Source organism: Aulonocara sp. 'chitande type north' Nkhata Bay, linkage group LG4 (assembly GCF_057382095.1).
Source record: "Aulonocara sp. 'chitande type north' Nkhata Bay isolate Kocher_YH1m ecotype deep benthic linkage group LG4, A_spYH_male_GT1.1, whole genome shotgun sequence".
NCBI lineage: Eukaryota > Metazoa > Chordata > Actinopteri > Cichliformes > Cichlidae > Aulonocara > Aulonocara sp. 'chitande type north' Nkhata Bay.
This window is the reverse complement of record NC_141347.1, coordinates 37,291,327-37,313,421: the sequence shown is the minus strand read 5'-3', so window position 1 is coordinate 37,313,421 and position 22,095 is coordinate 37,291,327. Positions and strand designations below refer to the sequence as shown.

Here is a 22,095-nt window from a genome sequence, read left to right as displayed (position 1 = left end):
GATTCAGTTTGTTGTTGACGCTCTGCCTCTCTGATACACTCTTTTGATACCCGATCATGTGACCTGTCAGCAGGTCACATGATCGGGCGTTAAACAGCAGAAACAGTTTCTTCCAGCTGTTTCTTTAGCACTGCTGACCTTTCCAGACTTTTTGCTTCCATCTCAACCTTTTAGAGACATTTTGATGTAATCAAACTGAAAAGTTCTTAAAATGTTTCTTAGTTTAAACGTTTGACATGTTTGCTGTTCTTTTGTTAATAAAACACATCTTCTGTTGTGTCGTGTGTTTGTTAAGAAACATAAATTAAGAACATTTTGATAATTGTTGCCATGTCGAGTTTTGGAACCTCAGCTCAGAGCGATCAGCAGAGACCGGCTCGGCTTCTCCTGCAGGGCGGGTCAGAGACGTCTCGGTGAGTGACGGCTGTCATCGTGTCATACAGTGAAAGTCAAGCATCACGCTGGGAGAAAGCCAGGAAGGGTCAGAGGTCAGCTCAGGGTGTAGAAGCAGGTTAGGCGACATTCACTGATGGCAGCGAACCGAGAGGGCAGTTTCACTGTGATTTTAATCCCCTCCCCTCGCTGTGTGAAACGGGCAGGTTTACAGTCCTGAGGAGGGCGTGATCGGCTCCGAGCCCTGGCGATGAAAGATGGGACGCTGCGAGCTGGGCGTGGGGTTTCACAAAGGAATGGGGAGGGGCGGTCATAAACACAGCGACAGTCAGAGTAATGAGCACGTTCAAAGGGCAGGAGATCAAAGTGTTCCAGCTCAGGATGTTTCCAAAGAAAAGTGATGACATTCAGCTGGCAAACACAGGCGATTGTTTGAGAGCAGAGAAAGTCTCCTCTGAGGAAGAGAGACGCTTTTTGTTCTTGTCCCGTTTGGTTCTTTAGCACACCTGGGTGCACACAGGTGTCACACAGGTGTCGAGGGTCACCCAGCACCCACGGAGCAGAAGCCAGAGTGAGCCAAGCTGCAGGCCCATACCTTCCTCCTCCCGCTCATGTAGTGTTGCTGCGTGTTGTTTGTGCAAGAGACAATCTTCTTATAACGGCCTGAAAACAGAGGGTTACATGAAGGATACTCACAGAGCAGCTTTAAATAAAGTAAAACATGTTGTTTTGGCTTTAATTAGAAATTATTGGTGCGTTTCTCTGAGTGAACGGCGTTCCTGAACGCCCACGTGTGTGTTTGCTCTCCTTTTACTCCCACGGCAGCGACCCTCGACCTGCTCGGACTCCACAGGTGTGTTCGCACCTGATAACCTCAGATCATTTCTCACAGAGCTCATCGACATGTCGGCCGTGTTTGAATTTCTCAATCCTCAACTGCCTCATGAAACAGTCAGCGATCAGCTCACTGCAAAACGTACCTGCGTTCATATCCCGAGTTCTCAGTACACAGCTCTCTGTGAGAGTACTCTGATTACTGCTGCTGAGGAAAGATAGAAAATAAAAAATATGATAACACATACAGAGGTGATGTCAGAGTCTGCAGGAGCGACTTGGAGAAGGTCCCGGGTGGATTTGGACTAACCTTTCCTAAATCCCTGCATAGATTTGATGTGACTGAATAAAGGATGTTAGGGTGTGTTCAGATTAAGAGCTTTAACCTTTAAAGGTTAAACGCGTGTTCGTTCTGACACCTTCAGAGGCTCGCATGATGAAAGTGGGACAATCTGTCCTGCAGGCAGCTCCTGAAGTATCCTGGAGAGGATACAGCTGGTTCAGTGTTTTGGTTCCTGAACACGAGGTTGGGCTCACAGGCGGAGCTGCTTTCAGGTCCAGAGACGCTCTCCCCGACCTCCAGCTCGAGGATCTGGAGATTCTTCGCTGCCTCTGTGACCTCAGCCCACCGAGCCATGTTTAGAGCAAACTGTCACATTTTACAGCTTTCATTAAAAACATCCGAGCTCTGAACAGTTCCCTGGTTATCTGATGAATATCTGATGATCTGCACTGATTGTAACTTTGTAGATTCATGTTTTTGTTTGTGTTAAGCTGCTTCACTGTCATCGCTCCTCTGCAGGGTGCCTCCTTGGTCTAGCTTTGGCCCGTGTGTGCAGCAGGGAGCCTGATCGCAGCCTGCTGTTGCTGTCGGGCTGTTCCTCGAGCTGTTACCACCCCCTCCACACCCGTCATTCCTCAGGAGTCGCTGATGTTTACTGAGGCTTTGGCTGAAGCGTCGTCTGCTAATTAATCTCCCTCCTTTCAGGATGCAAAGGTCGTGCCAAGCCTGCAGGTGAAGCAGGGTTGATAAAAGCATCAGTGTGTTACAGGTTACATTTTTGCCTCGCCCAGCCTCACCTTCTGTTTGAGTGACAGCTCTTAGGCTGCAGGAGTTATAAAAAGGAGGAGAGCTCTGCAGCTCCTCACTCTGCTCTCTGTCGTCTTCAGCTACAGCAGGAACGCAGCATCGACCATGGCCTCCTTCACCCGCTCATACTCCCGCTCCAGCAGGTCCTCCATGGGCAGCAGCGGCTCCATGAGGGCCAGCAGCGTGTACGGTGGAGCTGGAGGCTCCGAAGTCCGCATCTCCTCCTCCTCTGTGGGTGGAGGGCTCAATAGTAGCCTCGGCGGAGGACTCGGCGGAGGCTACTTGTCCTCCGTCAGCTACAACGGTTCTGGCATGGACGACAGCCTGATCGGCAACGAGAAGTTCACCATGCAGAACCTGAACGACCGTCTGGCCTCCTACCTGGAGAAGGTGCGCAAGCTGGAGAAGGCCAACACCGAGCTGGAGCTGAAGATCAGGCAGTTTGTGGAGAACAAGGTCGGCCCCTCCACCCGGGACTACACCACCTTCTTCGTCACCATCAGTGACATCACTGCAAAGGTAAAGCTTCCTCACCCTCCCTCTGACAGCTGGTCCCACAGGTGCTCTCACCTGCGCTGCGTTTTTAACCCTCTGTTTATTTCATGTTTACGTTATTTTGAATGGTGATGTCACTGCGAGCTTCGTCCTGTTCCTTTGAACGTCGTTCATCATGATCTGCAGGATCTGTTCCTCTGCAGAACTTTAGTTTTCTACACTCTCTCCAAGCTGTGACACAGAGCGCCCTCTACAGGCCATATCCAGGCTTTACTTCTCACTCATCTTCAGTTTGTTTCTCACAGAAACTCTTTGTTAATGTTTTTCCTCCGGACTCGCTGAGCGGTCCTTGGTCTTTAGATCTTTAACTTTCTGCTAACCTGTCCTTCAATGAAGTCATCATCCCCACAGTCACATCTTTTTAAATCTGAGGATTACGCTCGCAGGACGCTGCTTTTAGTTCATGAAGGGACAACAAAAGGCTTCATTCAGCAGCGCTGCACCTCACCCCGCATCCGAACAAAACCCAGAAAGAGCTGCAGACAAAGGTAGCAAATCTCCCGTTTAACTGGAGCGGTGCCTTCAGAAATCAGAGGACTGAAGGATGTCTGATCTAAAATTAGAAAAGAGAACATAAACCTACACGCTGTAGCTCAGTTAATACAAACTAAATGTAAAATAATGCATTTATACAACTGTCAAATCTAATCACGCAGGAAGTCTCCAACTGGGTGAACCAGCACACAGTCTGAGGAGGTTTTACTTTTCTGATCTGAACCTCAGTCATCTCTGACAATCTGGGTTTTCCTCACAAAGATGAATAAAGTCTGTTTTAATTAGAATAAATTTTTGGTTAATTAAAAGTTCTGAAATATCTGGAAAATGAAAAGTGAATAAAAATGGAAAATGGGAAAGTATCACTGCTCTGTCTGATTGGTTAGAACTGGCAGGGGGCGTGGCAGTAATCAGTAATCCTGTGGCCCCGCCCCCTGCTGTCTTTCACTGGCAGCCAAGTATTTATCTTGATTAAGAAACATGACCTTGTGTTTCCTGTAGTACAAACACTCTTCAAACTAAAAGACCTGCACTGCATCGGTAATTACAAAATAAAAGCACCTTAATGTGGATCAATAAAGTTTCATCTTCATCCATTACGATGTTTTTTGTCTCCAGATTCAGGAAGCCACCAAGAAAAACGGAGCCATTCACCTGAGCATCGACAATGCCCGGCTGGCTGCTGACGACTTCAGGACAAAGTGAGTCTGCAGGAACCCGCAGAGCGGGTTGCAGTTCCTCTGACGCCCAGCAGAGGCTGCTGCAGCCATCAGTCCACATGTCTGAGATCACGTGCTACTTAATGTTAGCACATAACTTCGCATTATGTTATTCCTCCCCACTGTCGCCACGTGGTGCTAATATGAGATGTTTTGGGTTCTCGAGACAAAATGAGGCTTCAGGTGGAGACATCGACGGAGCATCGGTGACGTTCTGATAGAGTTGCCAACTGGGAAATTCCGTATAATCAGCAAATCTGGTTCATTCTATCTGCGATGTCACACACAGTGCATATTTACACTCTGTTGTGTCCCTTATTTGATGGTTAAAAAATTGGCAGCCCTAGCTTCAGATGATGCTTGGAGTCTCCATCAGCAGCAGCAGATCAGAGCGGCGTGTCATGGTGAACATTTGAAATAAAGCATGCACAGGAGCAGGATCTCCTCTGATATGAGTGTCATTGTTAATACTCCTGTTACTGCAGGGGAAAAGGTCCAATGATATTAGGAAGTTTGAACAGCAGGTGGCGCCACAGCAGCTCAGATTGAATCACTGAGCCTCACCTGTGATCCATCCTCCTCATGCAGGTATGAGAATGAGCTGGCCATGCGTCAGTCGGTGGAGGCTGACATCAGCGGGCTCAAGAAAGTCCTGGATGACCTGACGCTGGCTAAGAGCGACCTGGAGATGCAGATCGAGGGCCTGAAGGAGGAGCTAATCTTCCTGAAGAAGAACCACGAGGAGGTGAGTGTGAGAGTCAAATCAGTGTTGTTGCCTGTGGAGTGTGGAGTCAGCTGCTTAAACACAGATTTTGTTCTTTTACTGTAAGAAAACTTGTTTTTAGCTGAACATGAGTGTGTGTGTGTGTGTGTGTGTGTGTGTGTGTGTGTGTGTGTGTGTGTGTAGGAGCTGCTCGCCATGCGGAATCAGATGAGCGGTCAGGTGCATGTGGAGGTGGACGCCGGTCCACAGCAGGACCTCACAAAGGTCATGGCTGAGATCAGAGAGCACTACGAGGCCGTCACCGCCAAAAACCAGAGAGAGCTCGAGTCCTGGTTCCAGACCAAGGTACCTACCACCATGACATCACTTCCTGTGACCGCAGACGTCTCCTGTGTATTAACCTGTGTGCGTGTTTCCTGCGCAGACTGAGACTCTGAACAAAGAGGTCATCACTCAAACCACCTCGCTGCAGACGTCCAGGTCAGAGGTCACGGAGGTGAAGCGCACGCTGCAGTCTCTGGAGATCGAGCTGCAGTCCATGTTGGGCATGGTGAGTGTCACATGACCTCCATTCTGCAGCTGGAGGAGCTTCAGGTTGTTCACTGTAAAAGAGAGAGGGGCGAGCTGTGAACAGAGGCGGGCGATAAACGTCCGATGAACTTCAGGCTGTTTCTAATCTTCTGTCTGAACACTGACGGGTCACATGAGCCGAGGTTTGAAAGCAGAGAGGAAGATCAATAAAAACTAGGTTTTAGGATAGGAACGGCTGAGATGAGTCAAATCTGAATAAGGGTCTGACTGCAGGTGTAGCTTTTGATCAGCTGACCTCACAAACGCTGCGTTCCTCTGCAGAAAGCGTCGCTGGAGGCCTCTCTGGCTGAGACGCAGAACCGCTACTCCATGCAGCTCTCCAGGTACCAGATGCAGGTGAGCCGCTGTTCATCCTGAGCTTGCGGGTTGTACCTGAGCACGCTGCTCTTCGGTCTCACCTGTGACTCTGTTGTCCTGCAGGTGATGTCGCTGGAGGAGCAGCTGACGCAGCTGAGGTCCGACCTGGAGCGGCAGGGGCAGGAGTACCGCATGCTGCTGGACATCAAGACCCGGCTGGAGATGGAGATCGCTGAGTACAGGAGGCTGCTGGACGGAGAAGCCACCAGCAGGTGAGACTCGCGCTTCGATGAGTGAAGCTGAAGCTAATGGGCGATGCAGACGCTAACCTGTGCGCTGTTCTGATTGGTCTGCAGTGTCACCACCAAGTCCTCGAGCACCACGACCAAGCGGGTGGTGACGGTGGTCCAGGAGGTTGTTGACGGGAAGGTGGTGTCCTCCTCTTCCTCCACGTCCTCCTCTGTCCTAACCAGCTGAGCCGCTGCAGCCAATCAGCGTCTCCTCTCAGAGTGCTGACAATAAACCGAGAGTCTACATAAAAACTCAGAGTGTGTCTTTATTTCAGCGCCAGCACAGCAGACCTCCACCTCTTTAAGCTCAGAGAAGAAGAGCGCTCAGGTTTCCTCCAATCAGGGAGTCAGAAGCATCAGAGTAACCTGCAGCGTACCTGCAGTGCATTCTGGGTAAAGTGTGGGACAACTGAATATGTTTTTCCTTCTGGGTCAAATACATTTTTTAATAAGGTCATTTTTTTATATGTAAAGCATTCGGGGTACAAAGTGGCTGAAAAACCTGAACGGCCCACACAGTCATGTTGGCGTCACTGTTCTCGCCCTTCATTCGAACTTTATTTAAACCCCTCGGAGGGTTTTGGCAGCAGCTGCAGCGACTCTGCAGGCTGCTTCATGCCCCGCACCGCTGCAGCCTCGGTTTCCTCCCATCATGCCTCAGGGCGTCATTGCTCAGGTTGAGTTTAGTGGCTCTTATATAAATCAGAGCGTCAGGCAGCAAAAATATGATTGCATAACAAATGCACAAATCAAACATCATTAGTTTGACCTGTTTTTATGCTTTTTTAATAAGTTTTTGTATTTGTTAGCGAAGTCCCAGCACAGCTGTACCTGCCACCGTCACGAGGATTAATAAAGACCAACGCTGGCTCGATGTCCACACTTTGTTAAGCAAAGTGCTTTATGGCTGTAGCTCAGGCGGTAGTGCAGGCCATCTACTGATCGGAAGGTTGGTGGTTCAATTCCTGGCTTCCATTAGACTGCATGCCAAATGTCCTTAGGCAAGATGCTAACCCCAAATTACTCTCCATACTCTGATGCATCCATGGGAGTATGAGTGTGTGTTAGTTAGAAAGCACTCAGAAAATGTGCTGGAGTGAATGGCTGAATGCACAAGTTCTGCAAAGTGCTTTGAGTGCTCAGAAGAGTAGAAAAGCGCTACATCAGTGCATTTACCATAGGAAGTCATCATTTTTAAACATTTAATCAGACACTCGATTTAAAAGCCGTGAGAGGTGAACGATGAGCAGGTTTGCACTGTGTCGTCATGTTTTTGTGTTTCAACACAAGTTTTTCATAAATAAGTAAAAGTAGAAACACAAAATCTCCTGAACACAGTCGTCACGTTGTGACTCGTTTACAGTACTTATGAGGACCCGGCCTGTCCTGATAACCAGGACTTAAAACCCCAAAACAACTTCAACCTAACACTAGTTCTAAACATGAGCCTGAATCCAAATAGTCGCCCTCACACGGCTCTGGAAAAACAACGGGTCTTTATTTTGGAGAAGTTCATTTCCCGGTTCTTCCCCTCCACTGTCCCGTTGTGTGTGTCACTATTTAGAAGACGCTACACAAACAAAGGTGTTCTCACCCAATTTCCATGAAACTCGCACTTTGATCGTGGCTCAAGAGTTGGGAGTTCACCTTGTAATCGGAAGGTTGCCGGTTCGAGCCCCGGCTTGGACAGTCTCGGTCGTTGTGTCCTTGGGCAAGACACTTCACCCGTTGCCTACTGGTGGTGGTCAGAGGGCCCGGTGGCGCCAGTGTCCGGCAGCCTCGCCTCTGTCAGTGCGCCCCAGGGTGGCTGTGGCTACAATGTAGCTGCCATCACCAGTGTGTGAATGTGTGCGTGAATGGGTGGATGACTGGATATGTAAAGCGCTTTGGGGTCCTTAGGGACTAGTAAAGCGCTATATAAATACAGGCCATTTACCATTTACCATTTATCAAAACGTGTCCTGACAACAACAGCGTGAGGAATCAGGAACCACCTCAGTGTCCAGGAAGTCTTATCCTGAAAATATGATAGAAATAGAAAAGTACCTTCAGCGACGACCTCTACATTTAACAAATGTTGTAACTTTATGTGATCATCACAAAGTGTCCAACACATCGAGACTTTCTTAAAGTCTTTCCCAACTGTGTTCCTGCTTTGGCTGGTTTCTCCCACATAAAAGCTCGACTTTAACATAAATACGGTGACTTGAACACTGGTTTCAGTCACCCTCTGGCTCTGTGTGTGATTTTACTGCTTTCGCCGTTCTCACTGCATTTTAAAATGTTCCTCAAAGTCTTGGCTGTGAACTCGGTTCCCATAAAGGAGGATGTGAAAGAGCCCAACACAGAGTGAGGTTTAATGGGCAGGTTCAAACATCTATCCAAGTCAACACACGTCAATAAAACTGCTCTAAAAATAGCGATAAACCGAGCGCCTGCTGTAGCTGCTGCTTGGCACTGAACACGTTTGCATCTCTAATCTGATGCTTGTGAACTCATAATGACAGTTTATGGGAGTCGGCCTGCAGCAGTGTGCTGACCTGTGCAGCACTAACACGACTTCAACACAGCGTGACAGTTACAGTGTCATTACCACTCCCACGCCGCAGGCCTGAATTTAAATGACTGCGAGCTCAATATAAACCTGCCTCCTGCCTCGGTGCAGCCGAGCGTGTTGCTAATTAGATCCAAATTAGCTGTGAGATGTTTCACAACTGTTCTTTCCTGTTGACTCGGTGAAAACTTGGCATCATATTCAAATCTCATCAGGACAAAAACATCTTTAATGACGTTTCTATTTCCAAATCAACACTTTCATTGTTTTGCAAACATTTAAAGTAGAGGGAGCATTTTTGATTGGTTGGCCATTTTTATTTTATGAAAGAAGTCAAACTCTTCAACGATGCCAACGTCAGGTTTTTGTTTTAAAGAAACTGTTGGACTAAATTTGATCTTTGTCACGTTTTCAGTGGGAGAAACGTTTCATCATCACCAGGTGACGTCTTCAGTCTCAGCTGACTGCAGGTTTCAATCTTATAAACAGGACATTTGCATAATGACTGGAACCAGCCCAGTGAGGAACAATGGGCTGGGAGGTCAGCTCCTTAATCTTAATTATGCAAATTCTCATGATCATTGATCAACAACCACTGATCAATGTCCATGAGTCCCATTCACAGAGAGTTGGGGAATGGCTGCAATCACAGCATGTAAGATGGTGAGAGATGATTGAGCATGCATCAGGAGGTTTTAGTTTTGGCTCATGTGATTAGGTAGAGGATCAATAGAGGGTCCACGGCCCTCTTGGGGACACTCCCATAGGGCTTAAACTTTCCAGGGAAAGTTGAGTTTCATGTTCTCTACACCTGTTCCTCTCACTGTGGTTAATCTCATTGTTGGAGCTGATTATACAGAATCACCGGAGAATAACCTGAAGGCAGCAACGATAAACACCGATAGGTGGGAGAGCTAGGGTTGCCTGCTACCACAAACTGCCCTTGAGCAAGGAACTGAACTGAAAGTGGCAAACGTGGCTGACAGCCAGGCTGAAGCAGTGCTGAGCCGAGCCCACGTGAAGCTGCACCATCAGTTTGGTTTCGCTGGTTTCCATATTTTTATCTGCTCCTCTCGTTCACACCAGCCTGAGGTCAGTTCTGCTGATGCTTCACAGTTACTCGTCCAGCTCATCAATGCTTCACATGCAGCAAGTCTTCAGCCCTCTTAGGCTCAGCTGTAGGCTCATGTCTGCTTTTGTTGTTGGAGAGATCATCTAAAAGGTAACAGTTTGATCAGCATGTCCCAACGTCAGCACACCAGTGACACCTCCTTGGTACTTCCCAACGGACCGACCTTTAACAGACGAACTCTAAGGCCAAACGGTGGTTTTGCCACTCTAAAGGTCGTCTACCTTTTTAATGCACACGTCGAGCCTGCAGCTGAACATGATCTTGAAGTGGCAGCTGGTCATCTGGTAATATGTTAAAACCTTAAAATGAGGCGAGCCAGTTAAGCTACATGAGACATTTCAAATTAAAATCACCTGAACTGATGGGAGTCGACTTGGACACTGATGCTCTTGTTCTGAAACAGCATCGTGTTGTCACCGAGCTGTGGACATGACCCGGGACCCGTCTCTGACCTGAACTCATTGTTGGAGCTGTTGGTTTGGTTCATCCTGAGACTGGTCTGTCTGTACATCTTTGTACTGTGTTTTACCAGGAAAGGTTGTGAGTCTGTTGGCTTCGTTCCCCCAGCAGACTGAACATGCTGCCGTGTTCAAAGAAGTGTGACAATTTCTTTTAAATTAAATTCAAATTAAACCTGAGTCGACATTTTGAAGTGGAAGATTACAAAACGAGACCTGGAGATTTGACTTTCAGCAGTAATAGTTCATAAATGGGCTCACACATGCCTGCAGGTTTGCATACAGAAATATGAGCCTGTAAATCAGCCGTGGTGTTTTCAGCTGCAGGGCTCGGGCTGGTACATGTGGTAGCAGATCTTCAACTGCCAGCCACATCCACTTCTTGTCATTCCAAAGATCAGACCTCATTTTGCTGTCGGCCACTTTGAGCGAGTAATCGTTGCAGTCGAAGCGTTCCCCAGACTGACGCCTGAACACGAGCACCGTACATGGATCACACAGTGCAGCGATTCAGAGAGAAACATTATAAAAGAAAAAATAAAATCAAATATAAACAGACAACAAAGTGATCAGCGATGCGGTTACAGTGCCGTACCAAGCTCTGACGGGAAAGTGACTCGCTGTGTTGTCCAGCCACTTGATAAAATTCTTGGGTTTTGATCTCGGAGGTTTATTTGAAATGTGCTGGTTGTGTCTTTGTGGAGATTCAACCTGTTGACAAAGCTACAGAGTTTCTGGTCGACCTTTGTGTGGGCACTCGATTCAGGACACGGTGGTTCTGTTTTGGTGACTTATTGTGTTTGATTTGGGAATATTGGAGCTTAACGGTCCTTTGGACACGACTGGCCAATCACGACTCAGTTATTTTGTTATGTACACAGTAAAAAATGGAGTGTCAATATTTCAGAGTAAACCTATTTTAACCTAGATAGAGTATTTACAACTTTATGAGGAGTAAACCAGCTCTAACATCAGAGTTAAAAGTCAGTGTAAAGTTTGTTAGTCACGCAGTGAAGACTTCACACAGTGTTGATTATTACCAGTCCGCAGGCGTGTGCGGCCTCAGAGCGCAGGGAATTTTCTCCGAAGAACTGCCACAGTTAACGTTCCCATACTGGTCACATTGTTTAAAAGGTATTTTTAAACTAAGTAGCTCTTTATAGTTTCACTGATGTCGAGCGAGGACATGTTAGCAGCATTTACCCATAGGTTTAATGGCATTCCAGTAGCTACATGCTAGCAGTTGCTAAAAGTTAAGATGTTCGTTATCTTCTCACTGCGTTAATATGAACCTAAAACATTTTAACTATGTATTTCTGCTGTCTAAATAATACCATTGTCACATGTCAAATCGCACAGTTTGAACAACTAAATTACCGTTTATCGGTAAGCTAATAATCGCTAATTAGCTTACATAAGCGAACATACTTTCAGAAAAAGTGGGTAACATTACCATAAAGTTAACTTTACTGGTTTATATTATTTTAAGCAAATGCCAAAGGCATACACTACTTTAGAGTTTTGCTCATTATTTAGTAAGAAATATGTATTTTGTGTAAATTAACTGATAGCAATGTTAATGACATGTTAAGTAATATTAAGTAATGTTCCTATTTTATAGAAAGTTTAAGAGTATGCAAAAACCAAATCTCTGAGAGATGCAACCAGAAGACGGATGAGAAACATACTTGAGGCTGAGATGACAGAATGACATGGGTAAGAATCAAAAATGTAAGATATAAAGAAACATTTTAAACATTGTATTATTTTTAATTGTGATATTTAATGCCAATTATTGAATTTCTACATTAGGACATCTCCCCCTAAAAACGTAAGAGTGATGTATGCGCAGGGCATTGTTGCTCTGTCTCCATATCTGGAAGACCCATATTCACAACATGGATATGTAAGTAAAGGGAACTTTTCAACATGAAATACATAATTGCCCTCAGAAATGTTGATAACATAGTCCTTCTTCGTTTATTTAATTACATAGAAACATTACTACGATCCAGAGAGCAGTTCAGGATACATTGCATGGCGGTTGAAGACCATTCAAAGAAAAGCTGTGGAGGAAAGAAGCGTCTCAGTTTGCAAATCTCCCAAAAGTAAGTTCACTTATCATTTAAATGATACCGATGTAATTTGTAGGCAGGATTCAATCATACACCTCTCTATGTTCTGTATTTTTGCATTACAGATAGAACAAGATTTCCGACTCCTGTTTTGCGAGGTCACTGGGAGCAAATTCTTGGAGAGGTGGCTCACCAATCTCAAAGCAAAGGTTGTAAAGGAAAGTCATGGACTTGTCCCGACCTCAGAGCTCTTGGAGTTAATGTGCAATGCTGAGTCAGGTACTGAAGTTGAGAATGCTATGATTGTGACTGTTTTTATTTGCCATTGTTGGTTATATAGGTAATTCTGTCAATTCAATGTATTTTTGGAATAATTCTTTGTTTATTCGTCTGTAGGCTGGGACAGTGACTTGTCTACTATCTTGTTGCTGCTACATCTGCTACCACCATCTGCACAAGGGCGAAAGAGACCAGGAAAGATGTCTGCATCTCAAGCTGTCAATAACCTCATCAAATTCCCAAAGGTATGTTGTTTAAAATATACTTTCCATCACCTCTATTTTCATGGACAGTGAGTTGAGCTAATCTACTGTCAGAGGATAGTCACTTAATACTGTTGTTTAATGTGTTGTTGTAGGCTGGAACCAGTGTACAGCAGCATCTAGACAACATCACCCGAAGCAGTCAGCCCTACCATCTTACTCAGGGATCCACAAGAAGCAAACAAGACAACAGCGGGTCTGCTGGGGTTTCTGCAAACCCTGAATTATACTCAGTGGAGCCTGAAACACATTACTGTGACACGTCAGAAAACGAAGCACAGGTTAGCGTTCTGACCTGAGGACGGATTTACAGTGGTCACCTCTGGGTTGGTCTTTGCATGTGTTGTGAGAGCTCTTTGTCTCGATGTGCTTCATTTCGAGGTTTTAATTTCGTCTCGCTCATCATGATTTGGACTTGCTGTAAAAATTCGGGATGTTTCAGATGTTGATTAATCTGAAAGTCAATCGCAGACTTGTTGACAATAAACTGGAAAAGAGTCCTGATAGTTTTGTTTGGGGTTTTTTAACATTTATTTATTGGTTTTAACCGGTTTTACATGATACACCGTGAACATACAACAAAAACAACATAGTAACAGAAACAAAAACAAAGCAAACCATAACAGAAGGGAAGGGCAGATATAGGACTGTTCGATATAACCATATATATCTGATGACGATATAAAAACGTCTGTCGTTTCATTTCACGCTATCGTTTGTTTCGTGGTGTCGCAAAATAAACTGTTTACGGGAATTTTTTTTCATGGTTCTGATGTCACTGTAGTGGCTGTATTAATAAAGTTCTCTCTTTCTCTTATATTTAATATCACCACACTACAGACGGACAAGCGCCTGTTTTTATGCGTTGTCGTTAGCAACAACGACGGTAACAGCATCGCGTGTCCGCTTGTTTATGTTCCACATAAACCTTTCACAATAAAGCTCAAGATCCGGTTGAGACTTTTCAAAATAAACTGAATCACGTGAAAGAGCAGATTATTTACGGATGAGAAGTAAAAAAGAGCCGCCGGGTGCTAAAAAATAAACCTTAGACTCAAACGTTAGAACAGCTTTTCCCCGCAGCACGCCGTGTAATAAATACAAAGAAAACGGCGTTTCATGCATCGGTTAAAACACTCGACTCCAGCTACATGATGCGCAGCTGGAAACACTTCAAGCAAGTCGAGCTGCTCGAGATTCACAGAATTTACAGAAAATGTTACATTTTTGTGATTTATATCGTTATTGGACGATAGATGTCTTATATCGGGATATGAGATTCTGGTCATATCGCACAGCCCTAGACAGATATACAAATCAAGTTAGCACTTCAGGCCGTTAAGGCCACAGTGTGCACGTTGCAGTTCTCCAAAACATTGTAGAATTTTGATCATAAAGCCCCAAACTTGTACAGTTTATTTCTTAATGCATAAGTTATTTTCTCCATAGATAGTATAGATGTCAGTCCATTAAGCCGCTGAGATAGTCCACATATTTTTTGATTTTTCCAGCACATAGCAATACAGCGCTTGGCTTCCAAAAGTCCAGTCGTTAACAGAGCTCTATTGTTTGCAGCAGGTACAAAATTATTCGGGTATATATTTAAAATACATATTTTAGGATGAAGTGGAATCACATCGCTAATAATTTGACTCAACAGATTTATTACCTTTTCCCAAAAGATTTTCACACGTGGACGCTCCCATATACAGTGAAATAAAGTGCCTGTCCACTCCACACTTAATACAGGAGTCTGGGATGTTTCAGTTAAAATGATGCATTTTTGACGGAGTCTTGTTAACCATTTATATTGAAGTAGTTTAGATTGCACATTAATTGTCTGACTCTGGGCCAAGGAGCATGATTTATAGCACTCATCATCAGATATGTCCATTTGCAAATCTTTCCTCCAAGCCTCTAAAATAGACTGTGTTGATTCTTTGGAATTTTCCATAAATAATTTATACAATGCAGAAACTCGGTATTGTAGCGGCAGCCTTCGGTCCTTCTTTGCCGCTTCTGCAGAACGTAAAGTTTCTGACTCGTGCTCTTGTTCAGTCGCTTGGATGCCTTCCGGTAGCAAAAAAACGAGGCGAAGGAGAAAAGGGGCAAAACATTTATTTTCCAAACAAATTGAAAGGTACAAAACAAATGCCTCTGGTGGGCGCTCCGTTTATATTTCCTTTATGTTACAACCAAAAAATAACATTAAAACGGCGACGGTCAGAACGGCGACGGTCAGAAAACTGTTGCTCCACGTCCTGCTTGCTTACCTAACCTTTTTTACCCACACCCCTCCGCATGCGGGCCAAATACACACCCCTTTACGACATCTACCAACACTTTACAACAACAACAGACTAATAAAGCAGGATTAATTTATGGAGCACAGCATATTACATTATAACATAAAATGATCAAGATTATAATGGAAACTTAAAGATCATGACAAATACTTAAATATGGCATGATGTAACTGAGTGAAATTATTGGCCTGGACTTGACTCCAACACTCGGCCTCTCCCATTTAGATGCTTTATAACTGTGTTCTCTAGAGAGGAGGAGGTGGGGATTTCTAAACTGTTACCTTGTGTGGTTAAGATAACATTTCTTAATTGAAGAAATTTAAAAAAGGTTTGACAGGAATAGAAAAAGTACTTCTAAGTTGTTCAAAAGACATAAGAGTATTATTCCTAAATATATCAGACACTTTTCTTAAACCTCAATCGAACCAAAATCTAAAACCTGCATCCGTCCCACCAGGAAGAAAGCTGTTATTTCCAAATATCGGAGTAAACCGAGACAGTTGGATCATTTCTCCGAAGTAGTTATGTGTCTCAAACCAGATCATTATAGTGTTTTTTAAAAAGGGGTTCTTAGTTTGCTTATTTAGTGTCTTCCTGTCGGCTGAGTAAAGATATAAGTTCGGGGGACTTTGGATTTCTGTAGACTCCATAGAAACCCACACTGGAGTTTGCTCATTAACAAAATAAAACATTGCCGCTCTGATTTGAGCAGAAGTACCACTTTAAATTTGGAAGTTGTAAACCCCTCTTTCATAAGGAAGGTTTAGTAATGAGATTCTGAGTCTTGGTCTTCTGTTGTTCCAAATAAAGTTTCGGAATAGTTTTTGCAAATCTAAAAAGAGTTTGGTGGAGAGAGAGGTACTGATTGAAAAAGGTAAAGATGTTTTGGCAAAATTTACATTTTTAGTATATTAATACGACCAATTAAAGATATAGGTAGTTTCATCCATCTGTTTAGAAGTGTAGTAACTGACGTCGTTAAGGAATTGTGATGAGATAATTTCACACCCAGATAAGTAAACCCATGTTCAGATAGCAGAAAGGGAGTGTTGATTGGAGGATTTTGTTGTTCATTTTTATTCAAAAATAATATTTCGGATTTATCAAAATTTATTTTATAACCCGAAAATGTACTAAATGTATTAATGAGACTTAATATGGATGGTATTGATTTGTTTAAATTGGTGCAGAACAGGATCACATCATCTGCATATGGGGCAATACGGTGGTCAGCATTACTGTAATTCCTGATATGTTTTTATGATTCTGAATTGCCATCGCAAGAGGCTCAGTTGCCAAGGTGAACAAGAGAGGTGACAAGGGGCACCCCTGTCTAGTTCCACGATATAATCTGAATGGTGCGGAAAAAAGACCATTAGTTAAAATCTCTGCTTGAGGGTTGGAGTATATCAACTGAATCCATTTAAAAAATCTGTTTCCAATACCAAACTTTTTCAAAACTTCAAATAAGAACAGCCATTCGATCCTGTTCTTATTTGACAGTGGACTCATCTCTGTGCTTGTCCTGCTAGACCTCAGTGCAGCGTTCGATACTGTCGACCATAATATCCTATTAGAGCGATTAGAACATGCTGTAGGTATTACAGGTACTGCACTGCAGTGGTTTGTATCATATCTATCTAATAGACTCCAGTTTGTGCATGTAAATGGAGAGTCCTCTTCACACACTGAGGTTAATTATGGAGTTCCACAGGGTTCAGTGCTAGGACCAATTCTGTTTACATTATACATGCTTCTCTTAGGCAGCATCATTAGAAGACATAGCATACATTTACACTGCTATGCAGATGACACCCAGCTCTATCTGTCCATGAAGCCAGATAACACACACCAATGAGTTAAACTGCAGGAATGTCTTAAAGACATAAAGACCTGGATGGCCGCTAACTTTCTGCTTCTTAATTCAGATCAAACTGAGGTTATTGTACTCGGCCCTGAAAATCTTAGAAATATGGTATCTAACCAGATTCTTACTCTGGATGGCATTACCTTGGCCTCCAGTAACACTGTGAGGAACCTTGGAGTCATTTTTGACCAGGACATGTCCTTCAACGCACATATTAAACAAATATGTAAGACTGCTTTCTTCCATTTGCGCAACATCTCTAAAGTTAGAAATATCCTGTCTCAGAGTGACGCTGAAAAACTAGTTCATGCATTTATTACTTCCAGGCTGGACGACTGTAATTCATTATTATCAGGAAGTCCTAAAAACTCCCTGAAAAGCCTTCAGCTAATCCAAAATGCTGCAGCAAGAGTCCTGACAGGGACTAGAAAGAGAGAGCAGATTTCTCCTGTATTGGCTTCCCTTCATTGGCTTCCTGTTAAATCCAGAATTCAAAATCCTGCTCCTCACATACAAGGTCTTAAATAATCAGGCCCCATCTTATCTCAATGACCTTGTAGTACCATATCACCCTATTAGAGCGCTCCGCTCTCGCTCTGCAGGCCTACTTGTTGTTCCTAGAGTATTTAAAAGTAGAATGGGAGGCAGAGCCTTCAGTTTTCAGGCCCCTCTTCTGTGGAACCAGCTTCCAGTTTGGATTCGGGAGACAGACACTATCTCTACTTTCAAGATTAGGCTTAAAACTTTCCTTTTTGCTAAAGCATATAGTTAGGGCTGGACCAGGTGACCCTGAATCCTCCCTTAGTTATGCTGCAATAGACGTAGGCTGCCGGGGGATTCCCATGATGTATTGAGTTTTTCCTTTCCAGTCACCTTTCTCGCTCACTATGTGTTAACAGACCTCTCTGCATTGAATCATATCTGTTATTAACCTCTGTCTCTCTTCCACAGCATGTCTTTATCCTGTCTTCCTTCTCTCACCCCAACCAATCACAGCAGATGGCCCCGCCCCTCCCTGAGCCTGGTTCTGCCGGAGGTTTCTTCCTGTTAAAAGGGAGTTTTTCCTTCCCACTGTCGCCAAAGTGCTTGCTCATAGGGGGTCATGTGATTGTTGGGTTTTTCTCTGTATCTATGAAGCGCCTTGAGGCGACTTTTGTTGTGATTTGGCGCTATATAAATAAAATTGAATTGAATTGAATTGAACTGTTGAAGGCTTTTTCCGCTTCCATTGAGATTAACGCATTGTCTCTTTTTTCTCATAAATGATATTCATGACCCTCCGTATACTGTGAAACCCCTGCCTCCCCTGGATAAAGCCGTTCTGGTCTGAATGAATCGTCTTAGGCAAGACTGTCTCTAGTCTCATAGCTAATAGTTTGCAAAGTATCTTGTAATCGTAATTCAACAGTGAGATTGGTCTATAAGAACTACAATGTGTTGCTGGCTTATTAGGTTTCAGTAACAGAGTGATTGTTGCCACATTAAGTGAAGGGGGGAGAGACCCAGATTCAAATGATTCCTGATACATATCCAATAAGGGCTGGATCAATTTATCTTTAAATATTTTGAATATTTCTATTGGTATTGCATCAGGAGTTTTGCCCCCTTTCATGTTCCTTATAGCATTAGTAATTTCTTCTACTGTTATATTAAGCTCTAGTTCATCCATATCATTTTCTGGTAGTCTAGGAAAATGCAGCTGATCCAAAAAGATTTTTTGTTTTGATGTAAATGAATTTAAATGCTCAGTTTTGTATAGCTGTTTATAAAAAGTACAAAAAGAGTCATATGTTTAGGATCAGCTGTGATCTGTCCTTCATCTGTAGTTATGGAGTTTAATGTTTCAACCTGAGCCTGTTTAATACGCCAAGCCAGTGTTTTACTTGCTTTTTCACCCTGTTCATAATATGACTGTTTCAGTCTTTATATGATGACAAAATATTAAATTTAGCTCTGAGTTGATTTAACTCTAGAATTCGAGCATTAGATTTGGATATAAATATCTCTTCCTCAATGTCTTTTATCTTTTTCTCCAAATGAACCAGTTCCATCCTGGATGCTTTATGTTTAAAGCTTGTAAAACTGATCATTTGGCCTCTCAGGAAAGCTTTAAAGGCCTCCCATTTTATAGTCGCCGTAGTTTGACTTGTGTTATAAGCAAAGTAATAATCTATTTGCTTTCCAATGTATTCTAAGGTAAATTATGGTAAGTTAGGTAAATTTAGTTGAAACAAAACGGTGGAGTGACCTGATATGACAACACTATCATACCAGGATTTAGTTACCATGGGTACCAAAGATGCAGAAAGTAAGAAATAGTCAATTTTGGAAAAGGTGCCATAAGTGCTAGAGTAGCAAGAGAAAGTAATCATATCCGGGTGCATGTTTCTCCAAGCATCAACTAATTGAGTTCAGTCATAAATGGTAGTACTTCCTTTCTAGACTGCTTATGAGCTGAATCGACTCCAGTTGATTTATCAACACTGATAAAGTTTCAGTTTAACCAGTTTATTCATCCCTCGAATATTCCAGGAGGTTATGTTCAGATCTGGAGCTGTCGGCATTTATAATAGCAAAGATGTAGACAAGTACAAGTCTGCCCTGAAGATAAAAAAAACAAAAAAACCCTAAACAAAGCAACACAATAGTGCAAAAGAAAACAGGTGCACAGCGCGTAACATTAGAACACCAAGACAAACTAAACCAAAGTACGTTTGTGATTCATACTGGTGTGCACCCGATCCATCCCAGTTTAAACAGGCCTGGCTAATGTTCACGGCCGATCCATCCATACCTTGCAGAGGAGCAGCCAGAACAAACAAGCAAACAAACAAAAGAAAACAAAGCCGCTCTCTAATAATAAAACTAATAAAGTAGAAAAGTTAACTAAGAATGGATGGTCAGATATTATAAAATAACAACAGTAAATTACCACCACAACGAAAAAGAATTAAATCAGGCCATGACTCTTCTATACTCAAAGTATATTTGTTATTCACTGACTATATGGCCTGGAAGGAAATTACCCTTAAATCCAACATTACAATCATGACAACAGAAGCTTTACTGGTAAGTGAGCATTTGCCTTTCAGGTCGTAACGTTCTCTTGTCCATTTGGCTTGAGCTGTTGTACATATGAACTTGCCTCAGATGGATTAACAAAAATATGTCGGTCCCCTTGAAAGGTTATCAACATCCTTGCTGGGTAGATGAAGCCAAAACGGAGGTCCGGGATGCGAAGTGTTAACAGCTGTTTTTTTACCAGGTCAAACAACCTTCGTTGTGTTGGATTTATTGTTGACTTTGAAACATCCCGGGGTCTCCCGATTCTGTGGGCTCGCTCAATCACTATGGGTTCTGGGAAAGACTGAATCCCAAGCACCTCTGGGATCCACTTAGTTAGGAATCCACACATATCTTTGCCCTCGTCTCCTTCAAGGAGGCCCACCAAGCGAATATTATTTCTTTGGCTATTATTCTCCAGCTCTTCTACCTTGCGTGTTAGTGTCTCCAACTTCGTTTCCAAAGTATTCGTAGCTTTCACATGTGGATTACAAACTCTCCAGGCATCAAAAAGGCCGAGATCTGAGCATAAGTCCATTGTAGCCTTTGCCATTTTTGAAGGTGGTTGAGATTTTGGTGGATTATAATCAGTTTCAGGACTCAGACCACAGTTAAAATCCCCACCAATTATTACGTGATTGGGACACACAGAGGAGGTTTCTGCCAGAAGGTTTGAATAAAACAATCTATCAAAAGTATTTGGTGCATAAACACTTCCTAATAGAATCTGTTCCCCATATAAAAGCCCAGTAATCAGAATAAATCGTTGTCTGCATCCCTTACAATAGTATTTAGAGTAATCGGTAGATTTTTATGGATCAATATTGCAACGCCTCTACTTTTAGAGTTAAAAGAGGAATAGTAAATTTGTCCCACCCAATCACGCTTGAGTGTGTTCAGAATCTGTGAGGTGAGTCTCTTGCAGTAATGCAATCTGCACTCTATCTTTTTTGAGTGAGGAAAATATTTTGCGTCTCTTAATAACGTGATTAATTCCCTTGACATTGAGAGTTTATGTTACTCATTGTAAAAGTTGTCAGTCATTGGACAAAGATTGTCAACCCGAAGCAAACAAAAAAGACCCATCATAATAAACACACTGTAAAAGATTTAACCCATGGTCTGGACTGGCTGTGAACAACACCATCATAAACGAATGGCAAAGGAACCCTTACACACACAACAAACTGCATGAGAATATAGGAATTAGGATAAACGTCAAAATATCACAAGCCAGAAACAAAACAAACAAAACGAAAAAGCCACCCACTGGGTGGTATTACAAGACCAGTGTAGCCAAAAGAAGTTTCACTCCACGGGAGAAAAAGAAAAGAAGACACCCCCGCTTCCCAAACCTGAATCAAATCGGGTTACTGTCAGTTGTGAAACAAAATTAAAGACTGAGTAAACAATCAGTACTGTATACTAGATATTGGCCCTAAAGCCACTTTAGGTACAAAGAATGAACAAATTTCTATTTTACCTTTAAACTGTCTCTTTTCCCTCAAGCTGCATTAAACACTGTGGACTTATGGCGAGCTGAACCAATGTCATGTTGTAAGTTAAATCCAACAGTGCCACAGTTTGTACGGGACAAGTATCAGTTGTCTTCCAGCGCATTGATGAAACTTTGTGCATCTTTAGGCGAATCAAACTTGTGTTCAGTGCCATTGTGATTCAGCACAAGCGTCGCTGGGTAGCGCATTCTGAAGCGGATGACCTTGTCAATTAAGGTTAACGTTTCTCACGGATCGCGTAGGAAAACTTCTGGTGTATAAAGATCCGCTGTCCGTCGTAGTGAAGTTCCGGGGCCGCTCTCACTGCTGCCATGATCTGTGGTTTGTCTCTGGAGTTGTGGAGCTTAATAATCACCGGCCTGGGGTGAGTCAATTTTAATGCGGGCTTTACCCGTGGAGCTGTTCCCCAGCCAGGCTTCAAAAAGCTGAATAGGACTCTCACCCTCTGCGCCTTCTTTCAGATTAATAATGCGGATGTCGTCGCGCCTGCTGCGGTTCTCTAAATCATCCAAGCTTTTTGTCATGATCCAGGGGCGATTCTAGGATCAGAGCTTTGGGGGTGCTGAGCACCCAGAGAGCTGCTCAGCCAGGCA

At 43.4% G+C, this 22,095-nt stretch overlaps 2 protein-coding genes across 3 annotated transcripts; both read left to right on the top strand.

Moving 5' to 3' along the window:
• Positions 1–2,365: 2,365 nt before the first annotated feature.
• LOC147333275 (keratin, type I cytoskeletal 13-like) lies at positions 2,366–6,240 on the top strand. The gene is made up of 8 exons (XM_086290356.1): positions 2,366–2,836; positions 3,986–4,068; positions 4,675–4,831; positions 4,994–5,155; positions 5,235–5,360; positions 5,663–5,737; positions 5,822–5,970; positions 6,055–6,240. Exons 1-8 carry the CDS (start codon positions 2,423–2,425, stop codon positions 6,173–6,175), a joined length of 1,287 nt encoding a protein of 428 aa, XP_086146482.1. The 5' UTR covers positions 2,366–2,422; the 3' UTR covers positions 6,176–6,240.
• Positions 6,241–11,756: 5,516 nt separating this feature from the next.
• LOC147333274 (uncharacterized) lies at positions 11,757–13,248 on the top strand. Of its 2 annotated transcripts, none has more exons than XM_086290765.1 (5): positions 11,757–11,848; positions 11,945–12,038; positions 12,129–12,486; positions 12,604–12,731; positions 12,845–13,248. In XM_086290765.1, the coding sequence occupies exons 2-5, from the start codon at positions 11,973–11,975 to the stop codon at positions 13,046–13,048; spliced, it is 756 nt and encodes a 251-aa protein (XP_086146891.1). In that variant the 5' UTR covers positions 11,757–11,848; positions 11,945–11,972; the 3' UTR covers positions 13,049–13,248. The 2 variants fall into 2 exon arrangements, with proteins under 2 accessions (XP_086146891.1, XP_086146892.1); XM_086290766.1 differs by lacking the exon at positions 11,757–11,848 and having other exon boundaries at positions 12,011–12,038; positions 12,129–12,240; positions 12,333–12,486.
• Positions 13,249–22,095: the final 8,847 nt, after the last annotated feature.